Below are 24,267 nucleotides of genomic sequence, written 5' to 3'. Positions count from 1 at the left end.
CAAGCATTGTCATGTTGTTGAGAGACTATTACGTTAAACTGTTCAATTTAATTTTGACAAGTGAAAGGGAGGGATGGGACCATCCAATTAAATTTAAGTTTCAAGTGGGCATTGCCAGCATTGTAATCATTCTTTCATTTTCATCCTTGTCAACTCTAAATTTGAACATCTCACCGTGTCAGAATGGTTATATCGGAAGGGTCCTCCTAAGTTAGGTTGAAGGTAACTTACGGCTTGGCTGTAAGATTTTGTTTAGCCTCCTATACTCTATGTTATTTATAATTTTTTATGAATATTATAAAATTTTTTGAATTGTAAAATTTTGTGTAACCCCTTACATTCAATTTTATTTTATTGAAACCCTAAAGTACTAATTTGTCCCCCTATAATTTTAAATTTCCAAAATAACCTCCATTTAATTAAAAAATATAATAATAATTAAATGAATTATAATTATTATTTTATGATAATCATAAATATAATTATATTTTTTAAATAGATGATTATATTTTTTTAACAATATAAAGAGAATATTGATGGAGAACTTTAAACAATTTGACGTATTCACATATTTATATGTATATGCGAGTTAAACATTTATTTATTTATTACATTCTTTTTGTGAATTGTAAATCATAAGAAAACGACTTTGAAGGAGCAATTAGAGTCACAAGTCCCTACTATTTCTTTTATGTAATAGAATTTATGAAGCCAATTAACGGTTACAAAAAAAGCCCCATGATGCTAAGAGTTTCAATGGGTGTATTTATAGTAACTCCCCCAATGACTTGCTTTTCAATTGATATGCAACAGTACCAACATTTTTGTGAATGAAGCTCACACCAATTTCCATTGCCACTTTTGGTGTTGTCTAAACATTTTGGCATGGCACCATTAATAGAACATCCAAGCCAAAAAAGTACGAAAAATTTTGTGATCAAGAGAAAATTAATTACAATTAATAATGGAAGTCATTGGAGAAAGTGGTGCACTATTGGAGAACTTTAAACAAATTAATCGCATAATATGAATATGTCAAATCATCAATTTTTAAATAGATGATTATATATTTTTTTAAATATAATCATCTATTTAAAAAAATATAATTATATTTATGATTATAATAAAATAATTATAATTATAATTCATTTAATAATTATTATATTTTTTAATTAAATGGATGTCATTTTGGAAATTTAAAATTATAGGAGACGAATTCATACTTCAAGGTTTCAATAAAATAAAATTGAGTGTAAGGAGTTAAACGTAATTTTATAATTCAAAAAGTTTTTATAATATTTATGAATAAATTATAAATAACATAAAGTGTAGGGGGTTGGAAAAAATTTTAGGGCCAAGCCGTAAGTTACGTTAAACGATAACTTAGGCGGACCCATATGGGAATTGTCTCACTTGAATTTCTATTCTCATGACCTCTTTTAATAAAAAAAAAAAGTCTTTGGTTATTCCTAATCAGTGGCAGAATCAAGATTTTAACTTCGAACGAGCTATAATGATTAAACAATAACACCTTAAGTTGGCTGTGACATAAAGATCGGTGTTACAAAGTGTTTTACAACATGAAAAATGATCATGTTGAAAAAAATAACACGAAAAGTGTTACAAAGTAACGTTTCGCGGTTGAGATTTAATCTGAATGTACTGAAATTGAAAGAAGACGATCGGAAATTCTTAGGGGGAAAAGATGCAAGTTTACGAATTAAAGTAAGGAAATCATTTTTCATCAACCAAGTGCAGGCCATTAACAGAACTAAGTTAAAACAATTCATATAACCCCAATTCCGTCCGTACGTAATTGGTCAACAGTAAAGAATACAAAAATCCAACCATATGAGAACATGCCCCGGAAGTAAGAACTCATCCATAAGTAACCAATATTGTCACGTTTAACCTTTACAAAAACAAACAAATATCTACTTGCACAGTTTGTTCAAAGGTAAATGGCAAATCCTTATTCACTTTCTTTTCTAACAAATTAATTCCTCTCACGCGTTCCTTTAATATAGTGCTTATTGGAATGAAATTAAACGATCACTTCTTCCTACGAATGGACAATTAATTGGATATTACATACTGCATTGATTCAAAGGCCACAACAACATATCAAACGGACACCATATTCACTTTATTTTCACATAACGAGATGTGCCTATTTCGTTTTCTTCCGGCACTAGCCAATATTGTTTTCGGTTATCCTCCTCTTCGCCTTCATGATTGGAATTTCTGTTTGCTTTAATTGAACGTCGTTGCTCACTTAATCTGCACACATCGAAATTGAAATTTCACGATCGCAATTTGTGGGGGATGGACAAGATCTCAATGATCGGAATTTTCTGAGGAGTGAAAAAGTATTTAGATGCCCACAATTTCTACGATGTGGACAAATTTATGATAATGGCCTCCCAAAAAAGAGTCAATAACAATATGTATGCGGACCCTTATTTAATCTATTGTTTTTTACAATTTGTTTTAGCAACCGGCTCCTTCATTTATATATCTACTTTCTAACTCCAACCGTTAGATTTAATCACTTTTAATCTAAAGTATTTTTGAATGAAGACAAATCGTGTTGTACGATGTTGCAATAGTTGCAACGTAAGAGAGTCTTATATATATATATATAGAACATTCTCATTTTAATAAAGTAAGAATACTATCAATATTTAAAAAAAAACACAATCTTTAATATATTAAAATCTATATTTTTTTAATATTTTTATTTTATTAAAATGAGAATACCCACATTAGAGAATTATTATACACACACACATACACACTGCCACCAAACGTGCACTTACGAAATTATGGTTCTGTTCGATATTTTAAAAAAATCAAACCCGATCAATTCAGTATAAAGCTGAACCATAATGAACCCGTGAATTGGTCCAATCCGGTTTAGGTTCAGTTTCAACTTTGAACATAGTTTTTTTTTTTTAAAATCAATTTTTCCGTATTTTTTTTCTATTTTATTTGATATTTTTGTTGCGACAAACTGTCATGGAGTTAAATATTTCAAATTTTGAAAAAGGGAGAAAGTAAATAAATAATTTTTGAACTTGGCATCTGAAAAAGCGAAAAAATGGACAGGCGTATGTCTGACAAATCCACGTGTCACCAATCAAACAGCAACGAGGCTCATAAAACGGAACTAACTGGACCCACGCTCATAGGCTTCCTGAAATTCGAAATACAGAGTAAGCGCGCAAAATTCAAGCCAAAACAGAAAAAACAAAATCTCACGCACTCTCTCTCTTAAGGATTCACAGCGAAGAGAGGTGAGGAGGAGTTCTCGATATCTGCATCAAGTTCTCTGAGATTGTGGCCTTTCAATTATTTTATTATTTTAATTTTGAGTATTTCAATGATTCAATCTCTCTACTATCAATTTAATTTGATTTTTTCAGTTCTCAAGAATTTTTATCCATGGTAATGCTGGTCTCAGTCTTTGTGGTTTAAGCTCGTGCTATCTCTGTAAGTTCGTCGATTCTTTAATTCTTTTGTTAAATTTACATTATGCTCTATTCTCGACAGTGTAGGCTGTAGAGTAAATTTTGAAGAAATTATGAAAATAGAAAATGTTGTCATTTACGGTGTTATTTTATTATTTATTTACTTATTATCATGAAAAATTCTTCATTCATTTGCATTCTTGTAGCACCGATGGTTTCATAAGAGAAAAAAATTACTCATTTTAGGAACGATTTGGTGATTTAGCAAGATGAAGGCAAATTCACAGATGAAAGGAAGGGGAGCTTCTAGGGTTAATGTACAACAAGTCTCATTTGAGCTTAAGCATAAAGTGATTCTTGCACTAAACAAGCTAGCTGATAGAGATACTTATCAAATAGGGGTCGAGGAGCTTGACAAATTGGCTGAATGTTTAACCTCAGAGAAGATTGCTCCATTTGTTTCGTGTATTTTGGACACCGATTCAGAACAGAAGAGTGCAGTTCGAAAGGAATGTGTTAGATTGATGGGTACATTAGCTAAGTTTCATCAAGCTCTTGTTGGGCCGCATGTCAATAAAATGGTTGCTAGCATTGTTAAGCGACTCAAGGACTCGGATTCTGTTGTGAGGGATGCTTGTGTGGAAACAATGGGAGTTTTGGCTTCGAAATTGAGTAATCATGGGGATGAGAGTGATGATGGGGTATTTGTAGCATTAGTGAGGCCAGTGTTTGAAGCTTTAGGTGAACAGAATAAGCAGGTGCAGACTGGTGCAGCTTTGTGCTTGGCAAGGGTAATCGACAATAGCCATGATCCTCCAGTTTCAATTTTGCAGCGAATGTTGACTCGAATCATAAAGTTGCTTAAGAATCCACATTTTATGGCAAAACCAGCAGTTATTGAGTTGAATAGAAGTATTATTCAGGTCAGTTTTTAAACTGAAGGTTGGGTTGCCTTTGATTTTGTGCATTGTCTCTCTATGCTTTTGAATGTCCTGGTGAATCACTTTATGCTTTCAATGCCCTGGGTGAATCATGTATTTCTCCTTTTATCTCTTTTATTTATTTATTTTGAAAGAATGGTTATTTAGTATCAATAACTGAAAATTTGAGGACCAATGTTAACTGCTTAATTTTGCTGGGTGCCTATCATTAGGTTGTACAATAAACAGCTGCAGGGATGGTTGTTGTGAATCTGGTATTATGTAGTCAGAATGATACAACAGTCAAAATTGGGTTTACTTCTCTGTACTTCATATAAAGATAAATACACTCTGCTGCTGTTGTTATAACTTGCCTGAATATCTTTTGACTAACTGAAATTTACTTGGCTCATGGCTCATTCCATGTGGCTTTTCATTTTAAGATAACGTGTGTTTGTGATAAAAACACTATCATCAAGTGTATCCATCGTGCTACATATTTGAATTGAGTTCTCTTTCACTACTGCTTTGGGTAAGTATAATCAACTGAAAAAGTGAGGAAAATGTTTCCTTTCTTTAAATAGTAACAAGCAGTCAATGATTCAGTACTCTGAAACAGAATTGCTTCTATTTTTTTATTTGTACATAAAATTTTTTTAAGATAAGTATTTCTATTTTCAATAGTTATTTTGTTATTTTTTTAGATTGACATGATTCTTCTATAACAATGGCACAAATCTCAACTGCAGGCAGGGGGTGCTGCAACACAAAATGCTCTTTCAGCTGCAATGGTTAGCATCCAAGATGCTCTCAAAAACAGTGATTGGGCAACACGCAAAGCTGCCTCCGTAGCACTAGGGGAAATTGCTTCAAGTGGCGGATCATTCTTGGGAATTTTCAAGGCGTCTTGTATTCATTCCTTAGAGTCATGCCGTTTTGACAAGGTTGGTTTATGTTATATGTCTATATTTGGAAAATTCCTTTATGAATAACTGAACTGGATCCTTTAGAGGCTTTTCTATGTTTGTATAGGTGAAGCCAGTTAGGGAGATGGTCCTGCATGCACTTCAGTACTGGAGAATTATTCCGGGGCTCGATACTCCTGATCCTTCAGAAGCTGGATCATCCGTAAAAGGTTTAGCAGCTGATACCTATTACTCTGATGTTTAAGAGTTGTCTGCTTAAATTGGCTTTACTTTTTGTTAAATATTCATTTACTGTTTGCAGTTATCATTGACAATTTGAATGCATTATTCAACTACTTGCCTTCATTTGTCAGCTTTTTGCAAATAGTCTGACTTCTTATCACTATGTTGTGCATTGTTGAAGGCCTTCTATCTAGAAGGAAATCATGTTTTAGCATAATTTTTGTGTACTTTAAGAAATTCTGGCATGCAATTCTACTGCTTTGCAGACTTCAGGTAATTAAGAATCTATTTGACTAAAATAAACAGAGAAGTTATAGGAAACATGAATTGAACATAGTTGATGGTATTAAAAACTCTTCCACCTTTAGATGCACAAATTATATCCTTGCTATATTCTAGTTTTGGTAAGCATTTGGGTAACTGGAGAGTTATCGTCAAGGTTTAACTGCCTGATTGTTCTTTTGAGTCAAGCATGTACAACCAATTTTCATTGTTTCACTTGATAAATGTAAACCAAAATACACAATTCTATTCTGAGCTGAACTGTTTGATCTATACATAAGTGATGAAGTAAGCCTGACCCTCATATTTTACAATAGGAAGACATCGATTATTGATATTTAAAAAAAAATAGTATATTTCTTCCTTAAATCTATGTTCAGACAGTATTATCAGACTCTTCATGAAAATTGACACACCCAATTTAGCACTCTCTCTTCTTCATCTATATATATATATCTTGTGAACCTATTATGTACCTTTTGACAGAAAATTTCTGTGGAAGCAACTTCAGTGGTGTTACCAGTCCCAATGACCGTGGAAGGAAGGATGCTGCTCTCAAGAAAGTTGTCACAGACTCAGAAAAACAAAGGATTCCTTTTTCTGTTAGAAAAGCATGCCACAATTACATTAATCACTTGCAACATTCAAAACCTGATGATTGGCATATTGAAATTGCTGTTCCAAAAACCCATAAAATTTCTCTAGAAGACGTTCACAATGAGGAATCTGAGGGCAGTTGTGTTACGAAAACCTTAGGGAGGATGAGTGCTGATGTTACCAGTATGCAAGATATTGAAAATGAATATATGACTGTGGATGATAAACAAGAATCCTCTTCTGTGTCAAACCTTGCAACTGACAACTTTGAGACTAAGTTTGTGACAGTTTCTCATGAATGTCTTGAGGAGGTTAATTTGTCAAAGCCTACAGGAAGAAACCAGTGTTTCAGAGCTGGAGGGATTGGTAGTGAGGAACAGCTGTACTCCTCCAAGATGCGTGATCGTAGAAGTCTTGACTCCACTATAACTGAGTCCAGTTCCCAATCTGTACGTGGATGTTGTTCACAGATGGCAAATGAAATGACATGCATCAGGAGACAGCTTTTGGAGATTGAAAACAAACAGTCAAACCTGATGGATCTGCTGCAGGTAACACTTTCAAGCTTTTTCTGTCTCTCAATAGGTTCAGAGCTTTACCATCGCATGAAAGTTCTTGCTAGATATATTACTGAAATGACCTAATGCAAGTCTGCTTAGTTTCTCGTAAACTAGCCGACCTCAGTTTTGCATGCTATCGTTGCCGGACTAGTACAAGCAAATCATTACTTGATATACAAGTTTACATGTTGGTAGGGTGCAAACATCTGATTTCCTGTTACTCAGTTTCCTTCCATATTTATAATACATGATGTTGTTTTTACCTTTAATTTATGAATCTCTTTTTCTTGTATCTGGCCTATTAGCCCATCTGCACTTCTGGATTGATGCCTTGAGCATCCTATAGCTTGTTAACTCGTGCTACTTTTCGTCCTTGAAATTCTAAAATTATTATTTTATCAAGATACACAGCTTAGTGATTTTTTGGTACATCTTATTTAAGTTTTTTTTTCCCAATATTATACATTAATTTACAGGTGTTTTCAACTGGCATAATGGATAGTTTGTCCATGGTACAGTCTAAGGTTTTAGGTTTGGAGCATGTGGTAGATAGAATAAGTCAGGTTCTTGTTCATGGTGGGAGGAATTCAGATTTAACAGTTGCTAAACTTGTCAAGCAAAGCCAAAGTGTTCCATCTCCCAGACTCTCTACTTGCTCTTCCAGGCCATCTGTAGATATTCGTAATAGGCCATCATCGTTTTCAGCAAAGAATTCTGAAATTTGGGAGGAAAAAGCACTGGGTAGGAGCAGATCAGGTAATGCTACCAAAGAAGCTAAAGAGATGTGGACTGATCCTATGGTAAAGAATGGTAGAAACCCAACAGGAAAGGACACCCACAAGCGCTCTGGACTGAGAACACAACCTGTGGGTCCAGTTAGAAAAACAAATTCTGTCTTTGCTTCAGCTGCCAGTGCAAATGCAAGACTAAATTCGGAGAGCAAAAATAATGTGTGGCAGTGTGTGAAAGGATACCTATGTGATGGGGATATTGAATCTGCATATGTGGAAGCTCTCTGTGCTGGTGATGAACTTGTTTTAATTGAGCTTGTTGATAGAACTGGTCCTGTTCTTGAATGTTTATCTCACAAGACCATTAGTGATCTTCTTAGTACCTTGGCATCCTACTTCCTAGAACAACGGTTCATGAACTCTATAATCCCATGGTTGCAACAGGCAAGTCATTTACCATTTTGTTATACTTCAGTCTCTCCAAATTGCATATATCTCTTCTGTTGTGTATAGTTTTTGTGTGTTTCTTAAAATTTGTTGTAGATTGACCCATTTAACAATTTGAAATTATTGATACAGATTAAATCTCTTTAAGTTAGCTAGCGAGAGCCACTAACTTCTCTCTCTTTAGGTTGTGGATTTAAGTGCAACCCATGGACCAGATTACCTTGTTCTCTCGGCAAGGACAAGGCGAGAATTCTTGTCTGCAATTCAGGAGACTTTGAAATTGGATTTTTCTAATCCAGCAGAGAGAAGATCTATCACTCAATTGGCAATGAAATTGTCCCAAGTGTGGGGTAAGGCAACTTCTTTTTGCATGAATTTTCTACACGAGCAGAAATTAGATGAAATATTGATAACCATTTTGGTGTTCTATTGCTTTTTTAATTTTCAGTTGAAACTAAAATAAATTACAAGGTAAAAGGCTGGTAATTCCAGTTATGCATTTGCAATGACAGGAAAAGCCCTAATTTGCTTCCGCATTCATTTTTCTCGTATCAAGATGACAAATGGGTGGTGTTGATCGGTCCCTTTTGCAGCCTCTAATTTATTAAGTTGCTCCTGATTGCCAGATTGAGTTATTTCAACCAATTTGGATTAGTGCATTCTTTGTGTACTAATCCTTTGGGTTTATGTATAAGTTTTAACCATAATTAATCTGCAAAGTCAAAGTCGTTCCTCTGAAATGACAAATGTGACTAAAGCAAGCATTTATTTTGTAGGTAACTGCAGCTGATTCTTAAACTGAAAAACATGGCTGATTCTAAAACTGAAAGACATGGCTTCTACTAAGTGAACTTGAATGCTTTGCTGCTGGGTACTTCACCTTCAGTTTCTGTTTTATAGCTATGATCTATTATCAAGGAAAATGTTTTTCTTAAGGTATGGTTTTGAAGCAGATTGACGATGTTATTCAAGATTTATTTCCTCGTTTAAACTGATGAGAACCTTTTCTCCATGGTTTTGCTCTCAAATTATGTTATATGTAATGCTGATGAATCCTAATGGAAAACAGTATCAGATTTTTTATCATGCTAGTCAATTTGCCATTGTCAGAAATAAGAAGTATGGAATATAATGTAAATGATAAAGCAAAGTTGTGATAAATGATAGGAAATTAGAGAACTTGGTGATTTTAATATTATATTGCTTACTGATTAAATTCATTATTCATACAAATGTAAACATGCTTTATTGCTGACCGCTCAACACATACGCGTGGGCATATATGTTGTAAATAAAGGTTGGTTTAAACAAACCGATGAAAATATTCAATTGTTTATACAAACAGGTAATAAAGTTGAGTATGCATTTTTTGCCGAAAACTTGTGAAGTACGCACTTCAATCAATAACCATAGCCTTTTATGCTCACCAAACTAAGGATAGCGACACAGGATAATAGTCTTGCTAATTTCAGAATCCAGAATTAGTTAAGAGGATAAAAAATAAAATCACTTAAAAATGCATGTACGTTTACACTCGAGACAATTGTAATGACTACAGGCATTTGGGGTGGCAATAGACTGCATCATTTGTTCCTTCATTATCCAACCCCAGTTTAAGCCTTTCAACCTGAATGTTGCAAAAAGGTAACAGCTACAATAATTTGATGCTTTACTATGCAGTGGAGTACAAATAGGGAGATACTTAAAAACTCTAAATTCATACTTCAGCTGGATGATTGCATTAAACATCTCAAACTTCCATCATAAGTGGAGAAGGGTAGCATTTTCAGAAAGCCTGTTGGCAAATCTTGGAGAGTTTCGACTTTAATAAATACTTGGTATAACTTCATTTTCTGGCCGAAACTGACTTCTCATCATTCTCGAGATTGCTGGAAGAGTTACGAAAGTCACAAGGTTCACGGTCAGCTGGAGGCTCACTCTTGCTCCTTCCATTTCCAGGCTTATTTCTTCTCCGCGACTCCCCTTCTGTACTGCCACTAAATCCACTCTGATTTCTTTTTTTATCCCCAGAATTGTGAGATGAACGTTTTGGAACTTCATACAGGGTTACCACGCCGCCCCCACTTTGAAGCATTTCTTCTTCCGCCCCTTGCGATTGAACTGTCTCAAGTAATGCAACTACGTCACTCATAACAGGCCTCCCTTTTGGGTTCTGACTGAGGCATTGGTATGCTAAACCAGCCACTTTCATTGCAGTTCTAGCTGTGTATTGCCCTTCCAGTCTAGGGTCCAATATCCGCAAAACCTTCTTATTATTGTTCAAAAGCGGGCGAGCCCATTCAACAAGGTTGTGTTCTCGACTAGGTCTACTTTTGTCCACTGCTCTTCTTCCAAGAAGCATCTCAAGCAACACTACACCAAAACCATAAACATCGCTGCGAGCCGTTAAATGTCCTGGTAAGATTAATACACATTTCATTAGCTCATATATACTACAATAACATCTAATAATATAATACACATTTCATTAGCTCATATATACTACAATGACATCTAATAGTGCTCATCGTCTGAACATTTGATCTATAAAGGATGCAATGCTAACATGATGCCAAGCAGGTATTACATTTAAGTATTTAACGTTACCTTCAGACCTATGTCAAGTTGTACCGTCCAGATATATACAAACTACCCGGTGTAGGTAAAAATTCAATATCAAGATATCTCTGCCAATACATCTAATTCTGGGGAATTAAAGAAAAAACCTTAACGAGGTTTCAATTTACGTTATATCAAATGCAAAATATACACATTTGTGCAAGTAACAAAAGCTTCTTTCATACTGTGGGAAGTGAAAGTTTCCTAATTCTATTAGTTGTCTATTTCTGCTTTCTGCTATGGAACACTCATTATTAAAGAACCAAAAAAAAGAACGAAAAGAAGAAGCAGAAGTGTGTATGAGATGGAAATTCAATGCGATTTCATGTTAAATAACTTACCAGTCATCACATATTCAGGAGCAGCATAACCGTATGTGCCCATAACACGTGTTGACACATGAGTCTGATCTCCCATAGGCCCATCCTTTGCTAGCCCAAAGTCAGAAAGCTTTGCGCTAAAATCCTGCAGGTCAATTTTTTTCATTTTCAGCAGAGGACATGACATGGCTTTGTCAATGAGAAAAAGCCACTACATGACAAACTGAGAAGTCAACCACAGTTTTACCAAAGATCCCCTTGGTTTGTAACCAAGAAGAAAATTGAAAAAAAAAGGAAGAAGAAGTTTCTAACAAGTTCAACAAATATAAATCTTTCATGTTCTGCCTTTCGGGGCTGGCTGAGATGACAAAATTCTGACTTAAAAGTTAAAATGTTTACTGCTAAAAAGAAGCCAAGGTAATTTGTGGATTTTTTTTTTAAATACTGTGGTTAATCTTTTATCATGTAAAAGATGCTGCACAATAGAAATATAGTAACTAACCGCATTCAGCAAGATGTTTGATGTCTTAAAATCACGGTAAATGACAGGTCTCTCTGCACCATGAAGAAAAGCAAGACCCTTTGCTGCATCCAAAGCAATCTTCATTCTTCTTGACCATGTCAACATACAACCAACTCCTGCCAACCAATTAAATATAGCATTACTATAGAGCAATAGAATTTATTTCTACACGTGAAATAGCAACATGCATAAAGTTTTTCTTCTATATGAAAGAATATTCCCTAAATGAAACTTAGTTCATTTAAAAGAAACTTAGTAATACTATTTGTTACTTCCATTGTGCTATGGCTTTGGCTTCTATTTCAGACAAACTTTCTCCTTCATTTAAAAGAAACTTAGTTCTACTCGTATCCTGTTAACTAACAAGAAGTCCCATAGAATCAGGACAAAATCGGCCACTTACTACGAAGAAGATGTTTCTCCAGGCTCCCACTCTCCATATATTCATAGACCAATATCCTATGCTCATCCTCACAACAGTACCCAATGAGCTTCACCAGATTGGAATGCCTAAGTTGTCCTAAATAGTTGACTTCTGCCTGCAAAACAAACAATGGTATAGTTTTCTCCTTTTTCTTTTTGAAGGAAAAAAAAAATGGTAAGGTTGAAAAACAGCAATTCAATTCATTTTGAGTGTGAAAATTCCATACATATAAAGAAGTTTGATTTCTGACTACTAGCTAGAGTAATAATACAATGATAACAACAAAGCTAAAAAATTAAAAAGAAAAAAACTAGATAAGAAAAATACCAGCCATTCTCTGTCACCTTGGTACCCACCACGATTAAGCTCTTTAATGGCAACAAATGTGGTCTTGTAACCTGGTCTCACATTCTCATCTATTACTCCTTTATAGACAACTCCAAACCCACCCTCACCGAGGATATAATCTGGCCGGAAAAACTTTGTGGCTAATTTCATTTCATTATATGTAAATATATCAACATTACTATATCCAGGATTTTGACGGAGATCATTAACATTCTTCTTAGGAGGAACTGGTGTAACATTCTTAGGAGTTACTTGAGAACCGCTTGCAGTTTTCATTCCAGGCGAGTCAAGGTTGTCTGATATAACCGGAGCACCATTACCTCCTTCAAGAAGAGAAGAAAAAGAGGTTATCGCAAAGAACTCTCTCTTTCTTATGCAGCCAACCAATTACATCTACTTAGATATGCATTTAACATAACCAAAAACGGCAACAGCTCGTGGGTGCCAACTAGTTTAATTGATAAAACCTCTTGGGTATATACAAGATATCTAGGGTTACCGCAAATACCATGATTCTAGCAAATATCTGCCAAATACCAATTACCGCCGACAATGAGCTCAAACAAATCAATTTTTACCCTACATTTCAAAAAGTTACGATTGCAATAAAAATTCTCAAACGAGCAAAATACATCACAGTTACAATTAGAAACAATGAGAACCAAATATTTCCAATTCAACTTACTGCACGTCAATTCATGACTCCACTGATCAAATTCAACACGCAACAATAAACCCAAAAAAAGAAAAAAAAATTCATTGTAACAATGCGAAGAAAAAGAAAATTAGCAAGATAATGTAAATGACCATAAGAGCAGAATAGTGCCTTGATTCTCCTTACTTGAAGATGGCTGTTGTTGTTGACGTAGCCGTTGTCTTTGTTGTTCTTCAAGACTAAAACAAATCCCCATGAATCTATTCAACAGCTTTGTCTTGCCCATAACCAAATTAATGTCGAAAAATGGATTTCTTAAACCCAGAAAATACTTCAAAATCCATCCCCAAAAACAATGAGAAATTGAAAAACCTTTTCAACAACTGGGTCCGGATCCGACCTGGGTATCCCCCAATGTCAAATGGGTCTCGAGAATTATACAGTATCGGCGCTTTCAAGATCAAAATTCTCACAGTAACCAAAGAAAAGTTTTTATTTTGTATTTTTTTTAAAAAAAGGTGAGAGAGAGAAAGAGCTTTTGATTGATTGGTTTAAATGAACAGCCGCCAAAAACGCCAAGGCAAGTGCCTATTCATGCGATTGCGATATATATTTGTTTTCATGGTGAACGAATGTCGTTGATATTCTGTAAAATTACATTGATGCCCGTAACAAATATCACATTGATGCCTGTCTTCGTAATAACGAATGTGTCCTTATTCTCTTATAAAATTACATTTTTAGGATAGTTTGCACATGTGTCCTTATTCTCTTATAAAATTAGATGTTTAGGATAGTTTGCACATGTTTCATAATGGTCCTGTCATTGTTTTTGAAAAGCTTATTATTTTCTTTCACTATGTAAAACAGTGTTCAAACCAAATCTCTGGTACGTTAAATCTGTGTAGTAACTAATACTCTATAGGAGAATAATTATATCATCTTACGAAACTTACCTCTACATAATAATAATTGTTTATAAATTATAGAAATTTATACTATATTATATTAAAGGTTTAAGGTGGAATCCTAAAAATCCAAAATAGCTTATTTAATTCCCAAAAATTCTACTCAAAATACAACTAACAATACTAACAATTCTTCTCAAAAAAAAAAACAATACTAACAATTAAAAAAAAATTATAAGATTAAATAAGTACTTTTAACTATTAGATTAGTCATACTAAACATTCATTAAGGATTCAAAACGATAATTTTTGTAACTATGCCTTTATTAATTTATAACTCTTTATAGTAATAAAATTAGTTTAATCCCAACATTTTGCCTATAGCAAGATTCTATTGTATCATGTTAAGAAATTTTATCAATTGAATCAACTTGATTCAACCCTATGAACTCATTAAAAATTTATTAATCAAAATTGATGATTCAATTATATTTCTCAAATTATTTATCTTTTTAAGTATTTAATTTTCGTATCGTTGATTTTATAAACAAATTCTCGTCAAAATTTTTATAAAACCTGACCACAGATACTCATACGAAAAAAAGTTTTCTCCTTTTTTTTCTGGAATTATGACTCAAATGTTACTTTTTAGAATTATGACATTACATTTTTATTTTTTGTTTTCTTTTTCAACGTGGCTGGTAGAGGGGAGAAACAATAAAATACAAAAAAAAAATTGACGGAAAATCCAAGACGGTGGCATTTTAGTGAATTAGCAAGTAATAAAGGGCATTTTCTGTTTCTGAGATGTTTACACTCATTTTAAATCCATTTTTCGTTCTTCCCGTGGTACCAATCAGAAATACTATTTTTTAAAATCTGTTTTTGTTTTTACGGATCAAAACTCACAAATATTTTCTCTCACACCGTTTTTTTCACAAATCACAACAGATAAGTTCAAAATACACAACTCCCCCCTCACAACTACAACTAGGAAGGGAATGTCTGGATCCTGTGAGAGATTATGGATTACATTAGGTGATAATACACTCAAATAATATATCCTTATCATGTACGTATTTGTTTTAAAAAATTATTTTATAATCGATGGTTGTATTTAATTAAATTATACATAGTATATATGTATTAATCAAGTGTATGTGCTCTAAAATTTCTCGAATTCTAGACTACTATTTATGATAGTAATTCAGATATGGACATTCATGTTCCAAAGCATTTTGATATCAAATTTTAATCTATTTGAATGTGTTATATTATCTATTAAAATTAAAAGAGTAACCGTAGGCATCCCAATTTTTTTCTATTCCAACTTTCATCTTAAATGACACGTCATTCATTTAAGTGGTTGAAAATCTTTTACGAAATTCAAGCAAATTAATTGTGTTATTTTACCAATCAATTAATACTTTTTATCCCAAATTTCATCATAAATGATATGTAATTTATTAAATAGTTAATAATTCTTTATAATATCTAAGTGAATTAATTGTATTATTTCACCAATCAAATTAATGAATGTCACATCATTTGAGATAATTTTTTAAGATAAAAAATTTAGAATGTGCAGCACTACTCAAGTTAAAATATTATATTTATATTCACATACAGCCGCAGCTAGCTTTTGAAATTTTTTTTTATAATCCTTGTTTGGTGAAGCCGTATGTAATGTGAAAAAATGCCCATACGGTTTTTCCAAAATAAAACTTTGTTGTTCAGCATCTTGGACTAGCCATCGCTTAGAAGGTATCGTTAAAAGATCATCAATGCCTAATGAAATAGATTATTATCACAAAAAAAAATTATTATTTAAGAAAATACTCTAGTTAAAATATAAAATTATAATAGTGCCTCAATTAACTTTAAAAGATTTCATGTTGCCCTTAGTTTGAATATCTAATTTTAAATAATTTGATTAACTATTAAAATATTATAAAACTTAAATAAAGACAAAAGACAATAAACATTTTTAAAAAAACCAATTAAAAACAAAAGAAATTTACTTTACTTTTTTTTTTTTTAATCTCTTTCCAAAATCAAAAGTACTTCCCTTCAATTATTTAGTTTTTCAATATTGATCCCTAATTTGTAAGTCTAGCTAATTCTATTTTTTATTATTCCCACTTATCTTTTATCTAGTTTGAAAATCTCAATTTTATCGCATATTCATGTTCAATCGTTGTGTTGCATTATATGAATATTTTTGCTATTATTAAAAGATTATAAGAACAAATTAAGTGATAACTTAATTGTGTATATTTAAAAAGACGTTTTTAATTGTATTGATAATAAAAATATTTTACACATGTTTTGACACAATGAAATCCTATCAAAAAATAATTATATTGATAATAAAATTATCTTTCATATTTTTAACACATGAGATCCTATGAAAGAGTGTGTGGTATGTTTATCTAAATTTGTTTAAATTGTATAATATTTTAAATGGGATGTTGATCACGTGCACCTCATGGATCACGATTGCACACATGGTAACCTTCTATTCGGAGGTTGCGGAGTTCACATCCAACATAACCTTCCCAAATGAAAACTTATCCCACTGCAACGTACACCTGTCTGTTCGATTTTAAACCTCACCCATAGAGAGGTTCTAACTATGCTATCGTATCATGTCACAGAAATTTTATCAATCATTGAATCAACTCACTCCTATAAACTTCATTAAAAATTTGTCAATCAAAATTGATGATTCAATTATGTTTCTCAAATCATTTAATTTATTATTTTTTTAAGTATACTTTTTCTGAAATTAAGATCCGAGTATTACTTTTCGGAATTATGACATTTCATTTTTATAATTTATTTTCTTTTTCAGCGTGGCTGGCAGGGGGGGGGAGATAAACCATAAAAAAACCACCAAAAGAAAAAAGAAAATGGAAGCAAAATCCAGGGCGGTGGCATTTTAGTGAATTAGCGAGTAATGAAGGGCATTTTCTGTTTTCGAGTTGTTACACTCATTTTGAATCCATTTTTCTTTCACGCTGTCTGTATGCCAACCAGAAATACTATTTTTTAAAATCTGATTTGCTTTTACAGATCAAAACAGACGACGAGTACGGAGAGTAGTACTCACAAGAATTGCCGACAAATATTTTCTCTCACACGTTTTCTTACAAATCCAAACGGGCAAGTGTGAAATATACACAACCACCCCTCACAAGGAGGAAAAGGAAAATCTGGATGATTAGAGAGATTATAGATTATATTAGTAGTGATAATGCACTAATATCAGTCGCACACCTAATCATGTTTTGATCTTATATGTGCCTCGACTCAATGGAAGTCCTGGATACGTTGTCGTTTTACGTTCGAATAGACGAAATTCGATAATAAAAGGGGATTAGTCATTAGAATGTCCAATCCATAACTATGAAAAGAAGCTAGTCATAATTTTAAAAAATTATAAAATTCTTTTAACACCTCCATCAATGACAAAAATACCCTTAATTAAAACTTATTAGTATAAACCTCATTCTCTAATTTTTGTTTGTTTTTATTATTAAACCTCATTTCAACAATATGATTTCTTCCATTCAAAAGAAAAAAAAAACAATCGATTTTCTTCTCTCCATTACAATCACCAATTGTAAATTCTTCACTAAAAAATTAGAGGAAAAAGTCACTTTTTTAATTTCTATAATGTTAGATTTTTTTAAGAAAAAAATTATTTGAATTTTAAGTAGGATTTTTATTAGAATTAACCTATCATGTAATTTTAATAAAAATTAAAATTATAAAATAATTAAAGAAATTTTAAGAAGCATTTGGAGAGGTGCTAATAGTTCCACCCCTTTTTAATTTGTAAAGCCATTTACGAGGTCCATTAAGGCCCAATTTTAGCGGCCTGGTCCTATCCGGTCCGGCCTAACTCGTTCAAACCGCTAAATAGGGCTCAAAACCGAGAGAAATTTTCAAATTACAGTATCGGTTCTGAAGCAAGCAAGCAAGCATCCTCAACCATGTCTGACGAAGCAAATAGAGCTGTAAGAGCCACTTGTATTCATCCTTATATATTATTTTCCATTAAATTTTGTTTATATTTTTTCTTTTTTAATTTTTTTATTCTTTTGGGCGGGGGAAAAAAAAACAGGCATTTCAAGAGATCAAAGGTCGCATGATTGAGAATACTGGAAAAATGAAACAGGTCAGTATCCTTTTGATTTAACTAGCTTATGCTCCAATTCAGTGCGACCAATTTGTTGTAAAGTTATGATCTTTTTTTTTTTTTTTTTCATTGGGGTTTGTATGCCGTGCAAGTTGGATACTGGATTGCTATCTTGAATTTAAACTTATTAAGTTACAATTAGTTTGTTGATTTAGCAAATGTAATTTTGGGATCTAGTTTCTTTGTGATTTATTTGTTTTATGATGTAAGATTTCTAAGTTGATTATCATTTTGTATGGAATCTTATACATTATGAACTTCATAAATAAGCTGATTTTGGCACTTGAAACTGAAGTGAAATCAATCCAATGGATTTCAGGTCCAGAACCAGATGCGAAACAAGGAAGGGGAAAAGAAGCGTGCGTACTTAACGTTAGAGGAGCTTCGCCAGTTGCCTGACAATACAAATACTTACAAATCTATAGGTATCAATTTACAGCTGTTATCATCTTTTGGTGTAGAATTTGTGAATTACAGTCACAGTTTTGCATGCTATGATGAGATTAGTCTTTTTTGAATCACGCTTATCACTGACAGCTTGTTGTATTCATTCTCTCTGAAGTAATTCGTCTGGTAATGTAATGACCTATCTCCTTATCATTTTGCAGGGAGAACGTGAGTACTGGGTAACTCTAAATGAATGTTGTTTGATCTTTATTATTGAGCCCTTCCGGGAATGTGGATGACATACCAACTAACTTGATTGTCTGTCGCTCTCTTATTCTCACATTTCTTGTTCAGGTTTGTTCTAGAGCCGAAGTCAGTTCTAATGAATGAACAAGAGCAGAGACTCAAGGATAGTGAATCTGCAATTGCCGCATTGCAGGTATGTTAGTTGTCAACTGCTTATCCTTATTCCAAATGCTTACAACAGTTAAGCCTTCACATATCACCAGTCAGAATTACTGACAGTTGGCTAGCTTTTGTGTTCACATTATCAAGGTCATACAGTCTAGCTAATGTACATCCCATTACTTGATTTACATAAGCGTCTTTTTCACTTGAATTTATAGGACAGTTTTAGTAAACAATGTTTTGTTAACATGTAGAAGCAGCCAGCTGTATGTTGGTGTAACGATATAGTACAATGAAAAAGAAGGATAAAATCCGCAATCATAAGTAACAAGAGTTTATTTCTCAATCCAAGAATTCTTAAAACTTTATCCAGTTTGTGGGATTGGAAAGCAATCTGATATTGCTCTCAACTTTTGAATTTAGATTCTAAACAGATTCTTATTTTTGTTTTCCTGTGAGAGAGCTCATTTTTCCATCTTCAAGACAATGAATATGCTCTTAGCTGGGGGTTGATTTTTTACTTCAATTTCTATTAGCTGCAGCAAATTGAGACTATCTTTACTGATCTTAGTTTAGACTCTTCCATGCTTATCCACTGTCATTTTGAATTTTTCCAGCTAATTCCAATCATACATTTATTTTGGGCTTGGAGTTGAGCTACATCCTGAAAATGATAATCCCTCATCATAAATAGACGGTTTGTAAAATTGATTGATGGAAGTGAGGATAAGGGGAGTAAGGGAAGGTAACTCATTTGTGGCCTAAGGTGATCGGATGAAGATGGGAAATGACAAGTTTTACAATTTTTCATTGTTTTGTATTCATTAGGATTTAAGATGTTACCATCATCCTCGGTCATTTCATGAATGGAAGGATTAAATTTTGTTTTTCTTTTTTTGTCAACTCTGCCCTTTTTTTTTTGGTGGTTCTTGCGCCCAGCAATTTAAACAAATTTTAAGTATTGGGAGTAAGCTGATATCTTTGGCTTTCCAACAGGCCTCAAAGGAATACTTGGAGAAGCAGAAAGCTGAGGTGGAGAGCAATTTGGCAGAGCTGCTACAGCAAGACCCAGGTCTTGCACAGCAGATTATGTCCATGAGTGTAATGTAACTTTTTCAATGACAAAAGTTTCCTGAACTGTTGTTGGTCTTTTTTTGGTTTGAATGATAACTGGAATGTGATAATCCTGTGTTTTTGCAATGAGCTTTATTTGGTTCATCATAGTCAATATAATGTTCAAGTCGAAATTTTTTTACTGTTTCGTACATGCGGATGTGGTCTAGAGATTCGTATTCACATATTCACTGGCAGGAAACACAGAATCTAGTTCTCTGAGATTAACATTATTTAATATTTCATCAGTCTGCTTGCATAAGGATCAGTCATTGTTGCCTTCTTATGTTAACATTTTCGAGCCTCTTGCTTTTAGTTTCTGCATGTTTCACACAAATTTAGTTCTTTTGATTGAACCAATTGCTGTATACGGCACAAAATTAGCAAGGCTTTGTATCAACACCTTCGGAAGCTTAACCTCACTCTCTATGCATCATCACTCTTGCTCAACTTGTAGACTCAAAGTTCAATCTTAACAAGAGATTCTCCATTCAACCTTTAGAGAACGATTATTGGACTAAAATTTGCGCCATTACCTCCAGATTCATATAAACCCGTTCTCAAGAAGAAAGCTAAATTCTGAACATAAGTTCCTTTTTATCAAAACATTCATATCGAATCAAATATTTTTACTTATTTTGGTTTGACAAGGTGACTCTCCTGGCAACTCACACCGTGAAGCCGATATGTGTCAAGACAAAACTTAAAATGTTATTATTTAGAGTCATTGCTTTAAGCTTGAGGTTTTAGCTTGAAAGTGGAAACTTAATAAGAACAAGATTGATCTACAAAAATTTTATGCCCGATTCCCACAAGCATAAATTAAAGTTCACAAAAATAAATAAATAAATAAATAAATGTTGTTACGTCAACGTGTGATTTCCCTCCAGCACAATTTCAGTCAATACAAAGGTTTAGAAAGTCAACAGTCAAGGATTGATTATAGGATTTTCTTTTGAGAGCAAAAATGTACCAACCTGTAAAGTAGTGAAATTATAAAATTAAAAAAAAAATCAAAAGAGAATAAATCAAATAAGAAAAAGAACTTTGAATTGTTTTTTTTTTTTTGGGGAACAATTTGACTCTTGATATTCCAGATTTAAACAAATAAACAAAGAGAAAGAAATATTATTCATAAATAATGTGATGGAAATCGTGTTTAAAAAAAAATAAACACCAATTGTCTGACCATTTATGTAATGGAAAATGCTTAAATTGAAAGAGGGATACTAATAACACATTTAAATCAAGCTTTAAGATGGATTAGATACTCAATCCCTAATAAAAATATATCAATTATGAAGATTATACAACGCTAAATCATTTTCAAAATTTGACACGAAATTTGGACGTGAAGTTCAAGTGTGAGGTGTTTTCTTTCCCAAAGGCATTACGTAAATTTGAACAAATTTATTAAATCTCATCTCTCAAATTCGTCTTCGTCTTGATTATCACGTTCTGTTTATTCAATGACTTCTCCTTTTCTGACTTTTGCATTTTTATTTATTTTTAGAATATAGTAAGATTAAATAAATAGAACTGGAACGTTTATATTTTCAATCTAAAAATCCCTGGCTTAGAAAAAATAAAAAATAAAAAATCTGGGGTACGTTTGCGGCACTTAGACCAATGAACCGGACATAATTGGGAATCTGCACGGTTTCATTGATGACGCCAGCTAAACCTATAAACTGGACTCTCCCACATGCTGCACTGACGATGGCCAAATCAATTCTAGCCCAACAAAATCTGCAATTTTTTATTTTAAAACATATGTGTACCAGCTCAACATCTTAAAATTGTTTTTCAGTCATTTTTTAAATTTAATTTTTAAACATCTATTATTATATATCTTTTAATGATAACGTATAGATAAAATTTAATTTTTTTTATTTTTTTATTTATTAATTATCAATTAACAATTAAATTATTTATTCAAGACATCAAGAAAGAATTTGCTCCTTTAAATAAATGAATTTGCTCCTTTAAATAAATGAATCATGATTCCATAGGGCCATTTTAAATTTATAAATGAATCATGATTCCACACGATCAGACAACAAGTGCAATGCAATAGGTAACAACTAACAAGCGAAAGTGAGATATTTCTCACGCCTTCAGTATTGTATTTGAATAATACGGTGATAAGCGGCCGGCCACCACCCCATAGTTATTACGTAAAAAATAAAACTTCACATAATTTTCTCTTCTTTTCTTTACTCTAATAAAAAAAAAAAAGGGGATAGGTAGGATGACTGGTGTATGAGTAATGGCAAACTCTGTGGAAAAGGCCTATAAATAGATGGCCGTGTCGTAGGACGTAAAAACAAGCCGAGCAACAGAACAATACAGAGTTTAATATATATTTTGGTAAGTGTTTTTCCCTTTTGTCAATTAGTAAGTTTCCAATTTCAGGCGAGTGTGGCGATGGAAATTCAGATAAAGGAGTCAACAACTGTAAGGCCTGCAGAGGAAACGCCCAAGCATTGCCTGCGGCTCACTAACTTGGATCTGTTTCTGGGAACAAGTCACGTCCCAACAGTGTACGTGTACCGGCGGCCAAATGACTGCACCAATTTCTTTGACGCTGGTGCACTTAAGGAGGCTTTGAGCCATGTTCTTGTGCCATTCTACCCCGTGGCTGGCAGATTCGGAAAGGATGAAAATGGCAGAATGGAGGTAAAGTGCAATGCTGAGGGAGTTCTGTTCGTGGTGGCCGAAGCAAGTTGTGTTATTGATGATTTGGGTGATTCTTTCACTCCAAGCTTCAAGCTTCAGCAGCTCGTCCCCAGAGTTGACACAAAGGATATCTCTTCTTATCCACTTCTTCTATTGCAGGTACCAAAGACTACACTTCAATTTTCATGAGTTGAGGTTGCCTTCTTGAATGCAGAATATTACAACGTTCTAAATAAAAGTCCTTTTTTATGAATAAAAAGTATTTATAACTTTATAAAAACGAACATTTACACCTAAAAATTTGATGCATGGATCATTGCTAGGTGACTCATTTCAAGTGTGGTGGAGTTACTCTTGGAGTAGGTTTTCATCACAACTTAGCAGATGGAATGTCAGCACTTCATTTTATCAACTCATGGGCTGACGTCACACGTGGTATTCCTATTAAAAATCTACCGTTCATTGATAGAACTGTACTTGGTGCCCGGGTCAAGAAGGGAGATTCCCCTACATTTAATCACATTGAATATGGCCCGCCTCTTTCCTTAAGAAACGATGGAGCACAATTGGCTCACAGACCCAGTAATGGTAGTGCTTCATCTGCTGCTTCTGTTGCTACCCTGAAATTATCGCTTGATCAAATCAATACCCTTAAAGCAAAGGTAAGGAAAGATCAAGATCAAGATGAATGCAAAAGCAATATCAGGTACAGCACCTATGAGATTCTAGCAGCACATGTATGGCGTTGCACCTCCAAGGCACGGGGGTTGAGCGATGGTCAAGAGTGCAAGTTATACATAAATGTAGACGGACGATCTAGATTGAATCCTCCGCTTCCATCTGGGTACTTTGGTAATGTACTCTTTTTCAATACTCCGGTTGCTTTATCAGGTGATATAGTATCCAAACCGTTGATCTTTACCGTAAAGAAAATTCATGAAGCAATAAAGCAGATGGATGACAAGTATTTAAGATCAGCTCTTGCTTATTTGGAACACAATGATCCGACGACTATCAAGCACGGAGCACAAGCGTACGCAAGTCCCGGTTTCAAACTAAACAGCTGGATGCGGCTGCCTATATATGATGCTGATTTTGGGTGGGGACGTCCAATTTCTATGACCCGAACGAAAATAAACTATGAAGGCAAAGCATATTTTGTGCCAAGTCCAACCAATGATGGGAGTGCGTCACTGGTTATAAGCTTAGAGCCCCATCAAATGGAATTCTTTAAAGACTGTTTTTATGATTTCTAGTTGTCCATTTACTCACCAGATGACTCTCTGGGAATGCTAATGGCTCCTCCAGCTATCTGCTTATTATTATTTTCCAGTGACGGTTTATATTTGTTGCTACTTGCCAGTTTTTTGTTTCTTCCTCAGTTAAAGTTTTGTACTCTTCTTCTTGGTGCATTTGTGGTTTTTTTTTTTCTTCTCATAATTACGGCAATAAAAATATTTGCTTCAAATTAAGTTGCTTGCGATGTGATAAGGATGGCTCGCAGTCCAACGTGCATGGGTTCAC

The 24,267-nt window shown here is 33.6% G+C and overlaps 4 protein-coding genes across 10 annotated transcripts; 3 read left to right on the top strand and 1 right to left on the bottom strand.

The window, feature by feature from the left end:
* The first annotated feature begins 3,170 nt into the window (after nt 1-3,170).
* Nucleotides 3,171-9,246, top strand: LOC102625437 (TORTIFOLIA1-like protein 2). 5 transcript variants are annotated; one of them, XM_025097184.2, is made up of 9 exons: nt 3,171-3,296; nt 3,426-3,492; nt 3,736-4,393; nt 5,140-5,334; nt 5,423-5,525; nt 6,307-6,968; nt 7,454-8,152; nt 8,340-8,505; nt 8,668-8,894. In XM_025097184.2, exons 3-9 carry the CDS (start codon nt 3,740-3,742, stop codon nt 8,730-8,732), a joined length of 2,544 nt encoding a protein of 847 aa, XP_024952952.1. In that variant the 5' UTR covers nt 3,171-3,296; nt 3,426-3,492; nt 3,736-3,739; the 3' UTR covers nt 8,733-8,894. The 5 variants fall into 5 exon arrangements, with proteins under 5 accessions (XP_024952952.1, XP_015384423.1, XP_024952951.1 ...); XM_015528937.3 differs by having other exon boundaries at nt 3,717-4,393; XM_025097183.2 differs by having other exon boundaries at nt 3,677-4,393.
* Nucleotides 9,247-9,640: 394 nt separating this feature from the next.
* LOC102625715 (probable serine/threonine-protein kinase PBL17) lies at nt 9,641-13,626 on the bottom strand. 3 transcript variants are annotated; one of them, XM_025097666.2, is made up of 6 exons: nt 13,216-13,626; nt 12,369-12,712; nt 12,021-12,156; nt 11,597-11,733; nt 11,116-11,305; nt 9,641-10,570 (listed from the first exon to the last, which is right to left on the bottom strand). In XM_025097666.2, exons 1-6 carry the CDS (start codon nt 13,328-13,330, stop codon nt 10,002-10,004), a joined length of 1,491 nt encoding a protein of 496 aa, XP_024953434.1. In that variant the 5' UTR covers nt 13,331-13,626; the 3' UTR covers nt 9,641-10,001. The 3 variants fall into 3 exon arrangements, with proteins under 3 accessions (XP_024953434.1, XP_024953435.1, XP_006474344.1); XM_025097667.2 differs by having other exon boundaries at nt 13,231-13,625; XM_006474281.4 differs by having other exon boundaries at nt 11,116-11,239; nt 13,216-13,623.
* Nucleotides 13,627-17,817: 4,191 nt separating this feature from the next.
* LOC102626189 (prefoldin subunit 1) lies at nt 17,818-20,206 on the top strand. Its single transcript, XM_006474283.4, has 6 exons — nt 17,818-17,974; nt 18,082-18,135; nt 18,476-18,581; nt 18,765-18,771; nt 18,898-18,982; nt 19,948-20,206. The coding sequence occupies exons 1-6, from the start codon at nt 17,951-17,953 to the stop codon at nt 20,059-20,061; spliced, it is 390 nt and encodes a 129-aa protein (XP_006474346.1). The 5' UTR covers nt 17,818-17,950; the 3' UTR covers nt 20,062-20,206.
* A 1,964-nt stretch (nt 20,207-22,170) lies between these two features.
* On the top strand, nt 22,171-24,098 carry LOC102626487 (shikimate O-hydroxycinnamoyltransferase-like). Its single transcript, XM_006474284.4, has 2 exons — nt 22,171-22,902; nt 23,067-24,098. The coding sequence occupies exons 1-2, from the start codon at nt 22,492-22,494 to the stop codon at nt 23,997-23,999; spliced, it is 1,344 nt and encodes a 447-aa protein (XP_006474347.1). The 5' UTR covers nt 22,171-22,491; the 3' UTR covers nt 24,000-24,098.
* The last annotated feature ends 169 nt before the right edge of the window (nt 24,099-24,267 follow it).

The sequence above is a fragment of the Citrus sinensis genome, chromosome 9, assembly GCF_022201045.2.
Source record: "Citrus sinensis cultivar Valencia sweet orange chromosome 9, DVS_A1.0, whole genome shotgun sequence".
NCBI lineage: Eukaryota > Viridiplantae > Streptophyta > Magnoliopsida > Sapindales > Rutaceae > Citrus > Citrus sinensis.
This window is presented reverse-complemented; position numbering and strand designations above follow the sequence as displayed.